Consider the following 14,939-nt stretch of genomic DNA (forward strand, 5'->3'; position numbering starts at 1 on the left):
CTTTCTCCTTTATAGTTAAAAAGTTTAGCTTAAGGGAAGATTGTGTGCAATGCAAATCCAAGGAAGCCACACGAATCGCAGTGAGCCAGCTGGAGGAGGCTGACATCATGTTTACAGTGGCTCCACAGATGTAGAAGGTCACGCTCCCTGACACTGAAGCATGGTGATCTTTTTCACTGACGACGGTTTATCTTTCTTTCAGCTTTCTTCTCTCCCTGGGTGCCGACCCCGAGCTGGAGAACGACTGCGGGGAGAAGCCGGCTGATCTCATCGATGAGGACAACAAGGAGCTGCTGGAGCTTTTCGGGCTAGCTGCCAACGACTGAGACTCCCTGAAGCAGCCTTTAAACCCTGAAAATCGTCTGCTCTGCAGGAATGGTTAGGCAAAGCCACGTCGGTCCAGGATCCTGACTCTGTGAGGTGCCTCAACTTTGATCCAGGACTGCGGAGGTCTGGTGGAAGGAGGGCTGACAGAGCTGGTCTGGATGCCCTCTGAGTGGAGTCGATGTTCGCTGGAAGGAGGACTCCACCTAAAACTCCAGCAGCACAGATTTGTTGTTTCCTGTCAGGGCTTCAGATCTTTTTTTTAAATGCTGTGAACGAAATGAATCTTTGGATTTTGTTTGGTAGAAACTTTACGACTTTTGCCTGTTGAAAGCTTTGAACTAACAAAACCAAACAGGCTGCAGTGTGTGCAGTGTGCGGCTTATCAAGTTGGTTACTTGTGCCTTTTGATTATTGTGAGTTAAATGTTCTCTTTATAGTCTTTTGTATGACTTTTTATACTTATTTTTTAAATAAAGTTTATCAGTTTGTCTGACTTTGCCGTCATTTCCCTGCTTAACGTGAAAAAACCTCTGTCTCATGTTTCACATGAACATATGTCAATGCTGCATTTGCATCTTTAAAATGACATCAAACTAATCGATCACAGAGGAAAACCGCAAAAAGCCATCATAGCCTCTTGTGCCAAAAACTGCAGTACCTCCAGTGACCACTTGAGGCTGGCTCCAGTTGATCCCATTTTAAAGCGTCGAGATGAGCATTTTGCTTCCCCATGTTGGTATGAATATTAAACATATAAGGTTAATTCATAATAAATCAAAATGAATGACTGAGCCCACAAAACTTATCTCAGCACTGTTTACAGAGGTCAGAGGTGAAGGATCATTTGCATAGGAAACTTATGGCCAACTATGGAAGCACATCCTGGGAGCGTTTCAGCCACAGCAGCCTCAGGTCAGCTAATTGGTTGGTGGGACAAAATGAAAAAGGTATTCTGGACGTATTCCCTCAACACTGCCACTTACTGTGGTTTTAATGAGGACTTACTGTAGATCTATTTCTTACAGTCAGTATGTTGGTCCTAAATTTGACCCAAGTGACTGGCACTGACCTGAAAATATTGTGTTTCCTCAGTGACAGCGCAGTGTCTTCAGTGTATCTGCTCTATTTTAGTGTCCGTTTTGTTTTGGGTTTCAGTCTCTTGTGGCTGCTCTACCCTGACTTTGCACTTCCTGTGAGATGCCCTGAGAGGATAGAGAAATAATGCATGTGCTTATAGCTTTCCCCTTGTTGAGGGAACCGGTAATTGTTCTGTTGAAATCTTTGTGTCTCTGCAGCCTGAAGATTAAGATTTTTTTTAACTTGGTCAAATTTTTGGCCATTCTCTGGCCATTCTTTTCTGGCCACTTTTGACTTTTCTTTTTTTCTCATTCCGTTTATTGAGCACAGGTGAGTTGAGGGACACCACTAATACTTCAACTAGTTTTTGTTTTTTCACCTTTTTTGGTTTGTGGTAAGGCATAATGTTAGAACTGTAGCTGCTTTGACATAATAATAACTTTATTTGTAAAGCACTTTTCAAAACCCAAGTGCTTCATAGTTAGAATAAAAGCCGAATACAGAGATGTATGTGGAAACATGCAGACACATAAACAAACAGGTTATCATCCATAAAGTCAGATATTCACTCCAACTATGGCCAAAATAAATATGAAAAGATTAAGGGATATATTAATATGAGTCACTAAACTGCTAAATATTTCAAAATATGGTGGGTGAAACTGATCTCAGAACAGGCAGTCCTCTGAGGACCAGATTCTGTAATTTTGGTGCTGTGCCAATGGCTATGACATAATCAGAGCAACAATGCCACAAATCCCAGGCAGCTGTAAGTTTTGCAGATGTGCACATGCATGACACATTTAAGGTGCTGGTGTAAATTTGTAAACTTTGGCACTGTTGACCGAAGACAAAGGAAGAAGAGGGAGAGTGTGGAGGTGAGAATAGCGAGCGGGGACTGTGAGGGGTAAAGACAGATGGAGCATACTGGACAATATGAATATGGAGCTCCCCAGCAGGAGGCAAGGTTCCCCCCCCTTTGGTGGTCCTCCTCGGGTCCTTGTACTCTGGGGCCTCTGGATATCTGGGGCCTGGATCTCCTCCATACCTGCTTCATACCCTGGTGGACGGGGCTATGGCTCCCCACACTCCCTAGCAGATCGTTACATGGAGAAACCTTTGGAATACAAGCATGCTGATCCACACAGGTATGCACACAGGTGTACACATGGGTATTCACAGACGTGGACTACACCTTTCTTGGCTGCTGCCTCAAAGCACATTGTGTGCTGTCTATCTTGCGTGCTGCACAATATAGTTTATTATTTAGTATCTACTGTTATCTACTGCTAGCTTTATTGTGATGGTGCTGTTTTTTTTTTTATTATGTTGCTCTTTGCTGTTTGCTTTCTCTTCTGTTTTTTTTCTCCATACAGGTGATCCAGGTGTTTTGTTTGTTTTTCTTTTCTTTTTTTTTTCTTTCTTCCCCCCCTTCTCACCGTCTCTTCTCCCCTCTGGTTTTCTTTCTCTCCCTCTCTTTCTTTCATTCTTTCTCCCTGTCCTATCCCCCAGTCATTTCTGTCCCGTTTGTAGCAACCGAAAATAAAATAAATTCATAATTATAATAAAGGTCAATCAAATGGACCAATATGGCAAGGCCATGATGATCCACTTGGTAAAATAAATCCACTTGGCATCTTTCTTGGCCTTAAGACAACAATTCTGGTGGCTAAAGATCCAAACGGGACACAAAAAAAGAAAAGGCTAAATTATCATATCGTAACAACAACAAATCCTAAATGGGCCTTAAGCACCTCTGAGAAAATCTTATGGTTAAAAAGAAAAGAAGTCATCATAGTTACTGTATCATTTCCTGTCTATGCTCCTCCAGTTCTTTTTTGGACACTTCATAGATGATCGACACACCAATGCAGTCTGAAGAGACGTTGACGATGGTGTTGCATCGATCTCTGAAAGGCAAAGAATGACCACAGAACGCAGCCAGTCAGCAAATTGTTCTTTCTGAACTCTGATAATGAGTTTCAACCCTCAAACACATGAACAGCTAAACATAGCACATCAATACAAATATGAACAGTCATCATAGTGGTGATGATGTGGGTTTGTTTTGCAGCCCCAGGCCTTCAGCAGCTTTCAGTCATTGAGCCGACCATGAACTCTTCTGTATATCAAACTATTCTAGAGTCAAATGTGAGGCCATCTGCCGACAGCTAGAACTGGGCTGAAAAAGAGCTGTGCATAAATGAATGCCTGAAAACCTGAATGAACTGAAGCAGCATTGTTGAAAAGAGTGGGCTGAAATTCCTCCACAGTGACATGCAAGATGATAAAGCCCCACAAAACAGTTACTTCGAGTTACTGCAGGACTTCAGGAATTTGCTGAGATCTTTGGAACTTTACACAAACACAGCAAACAGTTTTTAAGATGTGAAAAGGCAGCAGTAGTAATGTGTCAGACATTAAAATGAGCAGAAAGCGAAACTTACAGGAGCCATTCTACAGCCACCAGAATAGAGGCATCCTGAGCAGGTAAGCCGACCGCTGTCAGAACAAACAGAGTGGTCACTGCTCCTGTAGCTGGGATCCCTCCTGCGCCGATGCTGGTGGCTGCTGCCGTCACACTGCACACCAAAGCAAAGCATACAGACTCTTCAGAGTCTGCATGATGCATTTTTAAAGGCCTGAAACAACAGAAATACTGAGGTACGCAATGGTAAATAACTGGCTCAAGTTCAGATTGATGCGGTTGAGCTGGGCGATGAAAACGACTGCGACCACTTCGTAAAGGACGCTTCCGTTCATGTTGGTGCTGGTGCAGATGGGCAGCATGAAGCGAGGGACTCTTCTTTTGATCCTCAGTTTCTCCTCACAGCACAAAAACATGAGGGGCAATGCAGCAGAGCTATGAGAGGCAGCACATCATTTGTTAGTGCTTGAACAGCTATGGAATTATAAAACATTTACTGGGTGAGCTGTGAGGCCTTTGCTAAAACCTTTTCTTTATCTGGCTTCACTTAAACCAACATATTTTACAAAGAAGGTCAGACTATGTCAGAAATTAATAATAGAAACTGGCTGCAACACGAGTAGCAGTATTGAGAAAATGGAAAAATGTGTCATAAATAAAGCCTAACAGAAGCCAGGAAGGAAAAAGTGAACCACCTTCATAAGCCTGTAAATCCAGGATTACATCTGAACTTACCCTCTGATTACAACAGAACACCGCCCTCAGTGTGTGTCTTACCTGGATGAGATCAGCATTGCAGTGACTAAAGTGACCGCTCTCATGACAGGGAGGGGGTTACGCCTCACAAACAAGAAAAAGATCATTGGCAGAATCACCAGGCCATGGATCAGAAGCCTGAAAAAACAGTATATACACAGCCAACTGTGATTATACCAAATACAGTTTCTCACTGCCTAAAACAATGAGACTCAACTGAAGGATTTATATATCTCCATTGTTCCAAATCCCCCCAAAGACGACTTTTTTTTTTAGATAACAGACCTATCTGGTAGTTAGTCACTTCTGACAGAAACCCTTCATTTTTGTTTTTTAGCCTTCATCGTGCTAATTTTTCCGTCCCACAACTTTGTAAAAGATTTGGATAAAAATGAAAGTTACTCTGAATGAATCATCAGTGTAAACCCTGTCTGTTAGATTTTTTAAACGAACAATGAGTATTTTTATTTACACTTGCAATTTAAAAAAGAAATAGTGCTGTTTTGGTATAAACTAGCACATTTGGTTTTTATTTTGTATTTCTTTTTTATTCTTTCTGTTTTATTGTAATATTTAATTTTAGTAAATAAATTGCAGGAGCAACCTTTTCTAATGTTCCCATGTAAACTTTATTTGAATTATTTCAACAGCAGCTTTCAACTGTCAACAGTGGAAACGGTGAAAACACCTGCGATGGCTCCATTAGCCCACTAGATGTAGCTGTTTAACCTGGTGGGATTTTCACCTGCAACAAATATGCCAAAAAGAGCGAGTTCTGATCATCTGTGACCAGCTAAACATTTTAATAACAGCTGCTATCAACATAAAAGAAAAAGAAGGAAATAAAGAAACCACTGGCGCATGCGCAATTAATATTGACATTATTTTAATTCACATTTACCCTGATTAAAATTCAGTGATTAAGCCTGTTGACTTGCCTCATACTGTTTGACTTGCATCAGAAGTAAATTAACCCTGTAAGTTTATTTATAAAACACTTCCACAGACATTTAGTCACAGAGCGCTGTGCAGCTAAACAATAACCTGGAATAATCACAATAAAGTGAAATTAAAATACATTTAACAGCAGCACAAAACCATACCGCTCAGAACAAAGTAATTGGTGGGTTAACCAGTCATCACTTACCACCAGCAACCCCCAACACACTTAGGAACAAAAACTTGTTGACCAGGACAAAGTTCCAGCATTTGAGCAGCCTTTGCCTCCAGATCGCAGCATCGGCAGCAGTGTTTTCCTCCTCACGACCGTTAGTCGCCATTTTTCTGCTGCACAGTTAGCTAAAAATTTAGCCACATTCGCTGGCTACTAATCAGGCATTTATAAAATAATTTATAATTAGATATTTATGAACAAAGTTAAGAAACCATTTCGATAAATAAATAATGAATATAATGAACATAAAATGATCGCAAGCCTCAGAAATCTGACTTTTACCGACTTTTCACAGGTATTCTAGGATGGAAGTCACCTGACCACCAGGCGAAACTCCTTGGCGCGCTGATTCCAACTTTTGATTGTTTGTTTTTGTTTATTTGTGATCGTTTTTATTTATTTGTTTGTTTTTATCTTTGGAGAAGTTTGTCTATTTATTTATTTATTCTGTGAGAAAATTTGGTCAGTGTGAGGAATGGGAAAAAATACAAATAAAAATGTACTTATGAAAAGAAAGGACGAGGGCACAGAAGTTATTACAAACTGAATTCAAAAGAGGAGATGAAGGCTCGCTGGCTTTCTGATTTGCTCATTCTTGGACTGTTTAAAAGTCAAGTTTCATTTCATTGTTCAGCTGGTGAGCATTGGGTTTCCTGCCAGAACATTTGCATTGATAAGAATGAGAATAACTTTCTTGATCCCAAAGGGAAACTTGAGTGTCTGACATAACTCATGTCCTATTTGTATGAGAATTTAAAAGCCTGATGGCTGTGGGTGCGAATGATCATCCAGTACTGATGTTTTTCTGTTCCTGTACCACCCGCAGTGTGTCCAATCTGCCAGCTTTCTTCACTGCTTTGCCCAGCCTCCTTGCATCCATGTTTCTGATGCTGTCTTCCCAGCAGGCCGCAGCATAGAAAATCACACTTGCAGTTACAGACTGACAGAACATCTCCAGCAATTTACTGCAGATGCCAGGAGATCTTAGTTTCCTTAACAAATAGAGGCGACTTTAGTTTGTATCTAGGGTTTTAGAGAGGTTCATACTGAGGTAGTTTTTGTGATGACCTGTAAAACTTAAAACAGTGCAATCAATGACATAATTCCCTGATTAGTCAACTTGCAGAAAATTTTAACTTTTTTTTGCAAAAAAGTGCAACACAAGGTTCAGGTTCACAAAGTTGAATGTATACTTACTTTCCTTTTATTTGGGGACTGTTTCTTAAAAATATACAAATTACAGGTGTCATTTTTTTCATTTCTACTTAACATTTCCAGCACAGAACTGTTGTAATTGAATTTTTCTCATGTGGTTTACTGTGTTGCTTTTGTTTTAGTTTTGTGTTCTTTTCATTTGTGACTTTAACTTTGAAAACTCAAAGAACTGTGAGCTCGTTTTCATTAAAGTGAGCTGTCTTCTGATCTGAGCTAACATTCCCTGCTACGTCCAGCTGTCTGCCAGCTTTTTCTGGCTCAGAAATTTTCCTTTTTTTCCTTTTTTTTTTTTTTTAAATCTGTCAGTCATAGTGGTCATTTTTGTGTGCCTGATATTTCTAATAGTAACACTCATTTAAATTAGCCCCATATATTTTCATTACAAAGCTGTTATCGAGGGTGTTGTTTTAATTTTTCTTGTTTTTAATACTGCCAAAAAGCAGTTGATGCAAATCACTTTAAACTGCAATGTAAAAATTCAAATGTCAGACAGATTTGGGCTCAGAGAGGGGAGGCCATCTGCTTCAGCTAGTGAAGGTATAGCTTTTGTATCAGAAATACTAAGATAATAAATTTTATTAGTTTACTGGTTTCCATGCTTTCACTTCAATACTGTGATTTCCTCGACTCATCAAGCCTTATTTTATTCATGGTCCAGTTTGGTCGGGCTTTACCGAAGCTCTAACAAACTGATGATGCTATTTAATTTGACCAAAGCTAAAAATAAGTCAATACAGTTTATTTATAAACCATATTTTTGTTCAAGAATATACTTATTAATTTCCAACATGAAACAAAGTAAAAGAAAGAAACTAAACAATATCTGTTTTTTGAATCCAGCAGTGGATAAATTGCAAACAGATAAAGAGCAGAGAGGTGTGGGATAAGAGATAAGAGATGGGTCCGTGGACAGGTTTGTGAAACTCAAAAGGACAGTGATGATCTGATTGTAACGTCAGTGACTCCACACTAAAAGGTCAACGACTGAAGATATATAATTGTTGCTTGAGAGAGTTGAGTGAGAGGATCTGAATGGATTTTATTGTTATTCTTCAACTGTTAGTAGGTGTGGCTGCTAAGTTAATGGACCGCTGATGTGGTAGTTTATATTTCTAATCAACAGATTAATTAGATTAGTGCAGATACAAGATCAAAGGTAAGAAATGTGGCGTGATAGAAAGCGGGCTAACATCTTGTAACTTCTATTTACAGGTTCCTCATTTGATTTGGTCTTTATTCAAAACATTTTTGTAATGAAAGTACGTTTATGGAAATAGCTGATTATACAGCAAAAACACAAACACATGTCAATGTCATGTCCCTGGGGGCCAAACCTGACCTTTTGAAAGATTTGGCTTACCTGTTTGTAGCTGTGGTAGTTTCTTTATATCACGTTCATTGTCAGTTTTATTGCTACGAGTTCCTTTAACAGCTTGCAATTGAAAAGAAAGTATTTTTCTTCTTCCTGCTCCTTTTCACACATGGTTGTAGTGCTTTATTGATAGAAAGTGTGGTTGGTTTGTTTGATCTGTTGTACCAAGTGTGAAATGAATAAATAAATGAAAAGAAAAGAAAGTCTTTAAGTATTTTGCCAGAACTCTCAAAGAGTATTCCTCACTGACACTGAGAGCTAACAGGACTAGTTTTCTAAGGTTAACTGGTTGACATGATGTATTGAAGAGAATAATCATCAGACACTTTTATGTTCCACAGAGCCGTAAACTCAAATCTAAACAGCGTAAAATCAAATAATTGGCCTGGTGATGATCTCACCGTATACATTTTGCTTGGAAACTGACTGTCATTAACCTCATAACTAATGTTTCCTTTTTGCTGCATGTGGCAGTTATACACATCAAATTCAAATCAATTCAATGTGGTTAAAATCAGATTTATGAACATTACGATAGCTTATACCCAAGGTAAAGTATCTCTGAGAAAACCCAAGAAATCAGATTATCCCCTATGAACAAGTTAACTCTATGTTTTTGAGTGGATTAATTTGCAGTTTATTTGTTCAGCTGGGTGAAACTGCTAGGTAAATACAATTAGCATTAAAGAAACTAAAATTTAGTCCCCTATAGTATTCTCTTTTTAATTCCAATAATCCACAAGGTTTTTAAGACATAATGTGTAGTAATCATTTCAATTTTAATGAACAACACGTATCTTTTTGAGCTCCAGGCTTTCTCCAGAACTCCAAACATTAAAATCCTCAAAGGAATCAATAACCTTCTACCAGTTTGAATGAATTATTAGGGGTTTATTGTAGCTGCATTTGCTTTTCTTTGTAATAGTTTTTGTCATGTCCCACCAATGTCTGAGTGTGTTTGTAGTGACCTTTGTACTGACATGTTGACCTGCAGGAATCTTTGCTGTTTTCTTCAGTCATGAAATAAAAACACTTTAGAAAGGTTTCTGCCTGCGGGATAAAAAGGCTGTACAGTCCCACAAAAAGAAGGATCACCTGATCACTCTACGTAGGTCCACAATCAATATCATTTCATCATTTTAAAACTTACAGTAAATCAAACATGTTTTCTACATCAGTGTCAGAAAATATAACAAACTTTTCATTAAATTAATAAATCACTGGAATATCACATCTAATCCAACAAACTAATTCACTTATTGGTTTGTTGGATTGATTAAATTCATCATTTTTAAATACACTTGTTGCTGAATATTAGTTTTTGTAGAAGCACCAGTGGTGTGAAACATGTAAACAGTCAGGAGGATGCAGGAAAAGGTGTGGGCCTGTAGGTGGGTTTCAGACACATAAACGGTTAGGCTCTCAGTGTAATGCGAATTATTCTGCAAATTAAAGCCACCAACTGAAATCCTCAGGCAATGTTTGAAAGCAGTTCAGTAACAGCTCTGGGTGGTCATTGTTGTTTTTTCTATGACCGTTGACAGTGCTGCTTACAGGTTACAGCTTACCGAAACTATGTTGCTAAACTTTGTTCCTTATCTGTGGTATCAAAGTACTACTAAACTACTTCAGCATGTAACAGTGAAAATGCAGCTAGTACACAATCTCAGATTTTATTTGCATGTATAAAATTGGTGCTTTTTGTGTTTGGAAAATGTCAAACTATTAAATTGCATGAGAAAAAAATCATAATTTACATCAGAGCGGATCTTCTAATATAACATATTTCTAATTTTCAAGTTTGATTCCTTTTTTTTCTGCTGTGTTTAATCCCGGTAAGAAGAAGAACTTCTTATTCATTTCTGTTCTTCTGTCATATTAACGCTACCTCTTTTTATTACTATTGTTGTTTCTTTTAAAATGTTGACTTGAATTTAACTTTTCATAAACATTCACAAAGCGATATTTCAGTTAAAACAAATCTCTCACTTACATATAACAGTTTAATGAAGAATACTGTATAAGAATGAGTCAAAACAGTTTGTCTAAATATTTCTGATTCTGGCTTCTCTACACTGGCTCCCTATATTTTTTAGAATCACTTTAAACATTTTACTGATTGCTTTTAAAGAACTTTTGTGTCTGGAGCTAGAAAGCAGAAATGTTGACCCAATATGTCTCAGATGCCAACACAAGGCCTTTGAAGTCCATCATCATGGTAATAAAAACTTTTGCCATCAACCAAACCATAAAAAGTTAGGGCTTGTGGAGTCAGGGACCTCCTTGAAATCTTCTCCTAAATCACTTTTTTTTTTTTATCTTTTGATGGCCACAAGCTTTGAGCTGCTTTATTTACGATATTCCCTGCCAAATATTACTTTTTAATTATTTGTAGTTTTCATGGTCAGAAATTGAACGTTTGTCTTTTGTAGGTTTTATTCTCAGTGCTTGAGGCAACTGTTGGTGCGATTTGGTGCTATGTAAAAAAAAAGTAAATATAACTGAACCGAATTCTCTGTTTAAATCTGTCCTGCTTATATCAAGCAAAACGGGTTTTGATACTTCATTGTGTTTTGGAAATGTAAAAATATTATATATCACACTTATCCTTTAAATATAGAAAATGCTACATATTCATTTACATATTAATCGTTTACTATTAAAGTGTCTTTTTTTTTTCAAAAGGCGGAGCTTCTGCGTCAGCGAAGCTTCCCTCTGACGTCATTTCCGTCAATTTCAACATCGCGCCGCCGGTAGCTTATAAACAGCCTCCTCTGCACGCTTTGTCGGTAGTCTTTGTCCGTCTTCTTTGTCGGTGAAGTTTAAACAGCGCCATGGGTGATAAGATGGACATGTCTCTGGACGACATTATCAAGATGAGCAAGAAAGGAGGCGGAGGTAGAGGCCGCGGGAGAGGAACGTTCGCCCGGGCTGGAGGCTCAGGTCGAGGCGGCGGGCCGTCGAGGCCGGCGCGGGGCCGACAGAGCAACTTCAACCGAAACAACAGATCCACGCCGTACACGAGGGTATGGAAGAAAAGCGGTTGAAATTGTGAAAATAGTTAAAATATTGGAAATGTATTTTAAAATGCGTCATTAAAGGTGTAATTACGTGATTACGGACTTCCGGAAACTAGCATGGTTCAGTTAACAGTAACAGGAGAAGCTAGGAGCTGAACCAGCATGGACTCTGAGGGACTTTTCTGTGCCTGTTTTCTTGTATTTCTTCGGCTGCTGTGATTGATATGGATGTTTTACCCTCGCTGCAGTGTTTTTTTTTTTTGTTGTTGTTTTTTTTTTTTGCTGTTGTTGTTTTTTGTTTTTGGCTTTGTCAGCATTTTATAGCCTGCTCGAGCAAAAAGAGCCGAAATCCTGTCTACCAAACTATTTTTTTTGTTTGCCTCCTGACAAAACTGCTTCAAAGTGGGGCCTTTGCTTCATTTTTTTGGCCGCATACTTAACATGGGGCTTTTTCCAACCTGTGGAAACTCGCTGCCTTACTGTCACCACCTCTGTGGAAAGAAGAGTGTTTTCAGGCACTGAAGAAAGACTCTCATCCCTTTTGAATGGACTCCTCCTGTGAAGACCTGGATGATGCCTCTAGCCTGATTCCCGTGATGTTTATAGGGAGTAATGACCATAAACTGGTTATTAGATTACATTTTTCAATAGCCTTCAGACATTCAATATTCAAGTGCTTTAAGCCATCATAGTAGCACTCTGAGTTTCCTAGAACAAAACACAAACTAAGCCTGTATTTAATTTTTTTGTCTCCACAGCCCAGAGAGTTGCCTGATAAATGGCAGCACGATATGTTTGAGGAGCATGTTGGTGGACGTGCTGGAAACAGTGGTGGAAACGGCGGAGGAAACAGTGGTGGAAATGGCGGAGGAAACGGCAGCAAGCTGCTGATTTCCAATCTGGACTTTGGTGTCTCTGATTCTGATATCAGGGTAATTATCTAAGCTCAGATCTATTTTGCTCACCTCAGATGCTGAGGAATGGCACTGATTTTCCAGATTTTACTTTTTAGGAGCTGTTTGCTGAGTTCGGAGCGTTGAAGAAGGCATCTATACACTATGATCGGTCTGGTCGCAGTAAAGGAACTGCAGACGTCCACTTTGTAAATAAGGCAGATGCACTGAAAGCCATGAAGCACTATAACGGCGTACCGCTTGATGGTGAGGATTTGTTCCCATGCTTGTTCTCTTGTTTAGGCGTGTGCACATGGGTGTTGTTAATGGTAACTAACTAAATTTATACTTCTGTTATTTTTATTTATTTTTTTTCCCGCCAGGCCGCCCTATGAAAATCCAACAAGCCACTTTAGAATTCGACACACAGAACACACAGAATACACAAGGGTATGTTTTTTTGTTTTTAAAAAAAGGATCTGGGGTTGTAAATCAAGGTTGATGGGTTAATGTGATGACATAGGCATTGAAAATGGGTTACGATGTTACGCAGTTAAAAAAAAAAAAAAAAAATCAATTTATGTATTACACGGATTTTGAGATTTGATAAGTGATTTATTGCAAAATCGACAACAAATTCCATTAATTTTCTTCCATTTATCTGGGTGGGGGGAGCTTGTTAGGCTTTTACAGGTTCTCTGGAGTAACCCTCTTTCTTTTTATTGTTTGCAGCTCAAACAAAGGTTTTGATCGGACTAGGCTCGGTCAGCCCAGGGTTGAAAGGCGGCGAGGAGGAGGTGGTGGTGGAGGCGGCGGTGGCGGTGGAGGTTTTAGAGGCCGCGGGAGGGGAGGAGGAAACAGACCCCAGCTTTCTGCAGAGGAACTTGATGCCCAGTTGGATGCCTATAATGCTGAGGTATGTAATCAGGCTGCATAAAATCAGTTTCCTTAATTATTTGGATAATACTGTGAACACAATTTTCTAATCGGTTTCTTCTTCTTCTTATTTTCTTCATCTTAGTGTAAGATGGACACCAGTTAAAAGGACTCTGATGGGATGATGCTCCCGTTCCTTTTATCATTTTTTTATTTTGGCTAATCAGATGTGATGGATCAGACCCTTGTGTTTTAAAGACATTTTGTATGGACCATTTTTTTGTTTTGGGTGTTATTTTCAAATTTTCTCTTTTTATAACCATAAAACCATGTTATCAGGATTCAGGAACTGTTGTTGCCTTAAACCTGTAATGAGAATCTTTGTTCTCTTTTTTTTTTTTTCTTCTTTTTTTGTATAAACATGGTTGAATGACAGACTTCTGAATGTAAATTTAAAAACAAAAAAAGTTGCATTTTAATGTACACTGGTTCTGTCACTCAGTACTGTATATTTGACACATGGACACGTTCAAAGGATTTTGTACATAAATTCATGATATTGAGTCATCTTTAGAAAAACGTCTCTCGTCTTCTTGGACTCCTCACAGTGGTGCCAAATGTTGACTGGCCATGTTCAGGCCAACTACTGAAACAATGTTAAACTAAAGCCTTTGTCTTTGTAATGGTGCATTCTCAAAGCACCACACAATGAATTACCTGAGAAGTCTCTACCACTGGTACTCTTCCTCATACAAGATCAACATCTTGATCTTGCTGCTTGTACCTCTTCATATTGTCTTTGCTCCGTCTTCTTGGTGGTGTCTCTCATATGTTCAGTATCTGAATTGATATTAGGGCTGCAGCAACCGATTATCTTAGAAATTGAGTAATCTCGGTTATTTAATCAAGTAATTGGATAGGAAATACTTTTCTCTAATGAGCAATACTAAATATACAAAGGAGGGCGGTGCAGGTTTTTCAAAATGAACTCCTTGCAATGTTTTAATAATAATAATAATAATGGATACTTTATTGATCCCCATGGGGAAATTACTTGTTTTTTCTCTGCATTTGACCCATTCACTCAGTGAAGCAGTGGGCAGCCCACTAAGCAGGCGCCCGGGGAGCAGTGTGTAGGGACGGTACCTTGCTCAGGGGTACCTCAGGGTAGCCGTTAAGTGGATTCGAACCGCCGACCTTCCGATCATGGGGCGACCACTTTACCTACTGAGCTATCCCTGCCCAATGAAAATGTTTGTCAAGAAGGACAACAAAACCCTTTGTATTAATGTGCAAATAAATGAAATTTAAACAAAAACACAAGTAAAAAATGCATAAATAACTTAAGGTACATTCAGAAGGTCAAACTCAATAAAATATGATGTATATGAAGTTTACCTTTACTTCCCAGTAAAGCTTTTATTGCTGATTACAGAGCTGCTGTTTTGGACACTAGAAACACGTTTTCTCTCACTCCACCTGAGCTCAGCTGCTCTTCGCAGCGTGTGTGCAAACTGCACCAGTGTCATCCTCACTGCTGCTGTTGTGTTATCAGTGTGTGTGGGGTTAACATTGCTCCTGAGTACCATTTCAGGTCTGTTTTTAAATCACAAATGTTTCACATTTCCATAGCGACAGTGGTATGAGCCGTGCCTTAAACAGCATCGAAACAAAGAATTTGTATTAAGAATTTTTTATAATAGAGTTATTCGAATTACTCGATAATTCGTAGCTCTAACTGATAACTTTCAGCATCACACAGTGAAACTAATGTAGTCATGTTTTATCTTATAATTTTATA

At 38.9% G+C, this 14,939-nt stretch overlaps 3 protein-coding genes across 9 annotated transcripts in view; 2 read left to right on the forward strand and 1 right to left on the reverse strand.

Annotated features, from left to right (window-relative positions):
* The window catches only part of ppp1r27b (protein phosphatase 1, regulatory subunit 27b), a 1,489-nt gene extending 675 nt beyond the window's left edge, over positions 1 to 814 (forward strand). The window contains exon 3 of the mRNA XM_086297711.1: positions 203 to 814. Coding sequence (XP_086153837.1) covers positions 203 to 326 — 124 coding nt within the window. The 3' untranslated portion in view covers positions 327 to 814. The remainder of the gene's footprint in view (positions 1 to 202) is intronic.
* Positions 1 to 6,122, reverse strand: part of LOC147328541 (excitatory amino acid transporter 3-like) — a 20,622-nt gene extending 14,500 nt beyond the window's left edge. For 3 of the 7 annotated variants that reach the window (XR_015129964.1, XR_015129963.1, XR_015129962.1), the window contains exons 1-4: positions 5,736 to 6,109; positions 4,610 to 4,726; positions 3,852 to 4,267; positions 3,207 to 3,314 (exon numbers count right to left, since the gene is read on the reverse strand). Coding sequence is in view for 2 of the 7 variants with exons in the window: in XM_086296984.1 (XP_086153110.1) it covers positions 2,478 to 2,496; positions 3,207 to 3,314; positions 3,852 to 4,036 (312 nt within the window). In the remaining 5 variants the exon portion in view is untranslated. Of the gene's footprint in view, positions 1 to 1,046; positions 2,497 to 3,206; positions 3,315 to 3,851; positions 4,268 to 4,609; positions 4,727 to 5,735 lie in introns of those variants that run through there. The other 4 variants (XR_015129965.1, XM_086296983.1, XR_015129961.1 and 1 more) reach the window with 3 other exon arrangements.
* Positions 6,123 to 11,066: 4,944 nt separating this feature from the next.
* LOC147328543 (aly/REF export factor 2-like) lies at positions 11,067 to 13,717 on the forward strand. The gene is made up of 6 exons (XM_086296986.1): positions 11,067 to 11,375; positions 12,128 to 12,301; positions 12,382 to 12,529; positions 12,646 to 12,712; positions 12,995 to 13,178; positions 13,284 to 13,717. The coding sequence occupies exons 1-6, from the start codon at positions 11,184 to 11,186 to the stop codon at positions 13,302 to 13,304; spliced, it is 786 nt and encodes a 261-aa protein (XP_086153112.1). The 5' UTR covers positions 11,067 to 11,183; the 3' UTR covers positions 13,305 to 13,717.
* Positions 13,718 to 14,939: the final 1,222 nt, after the last annotated feature.

Source organism: Aulonocara sp. 'chitande type north' Nkhata Bay, linkage group LG6 (assembly GCF_057382095.1).
Source record: "Aulonocara sp. 'chitande type north' Nkhata Bay isolate Kocher_YH1m ecotype deep benthic linkage group LG6, A_spYH_male_GT1.1, whole genome shotgun sequence".
Taxonomy (NCBI): Eukaryota; Metazoa; Chordata; class Actinopteri; order Cichliformes; family Cichlidae; genus Aulonocara; species Aulonocara sp. 'chitande type north' Nkhata Bay.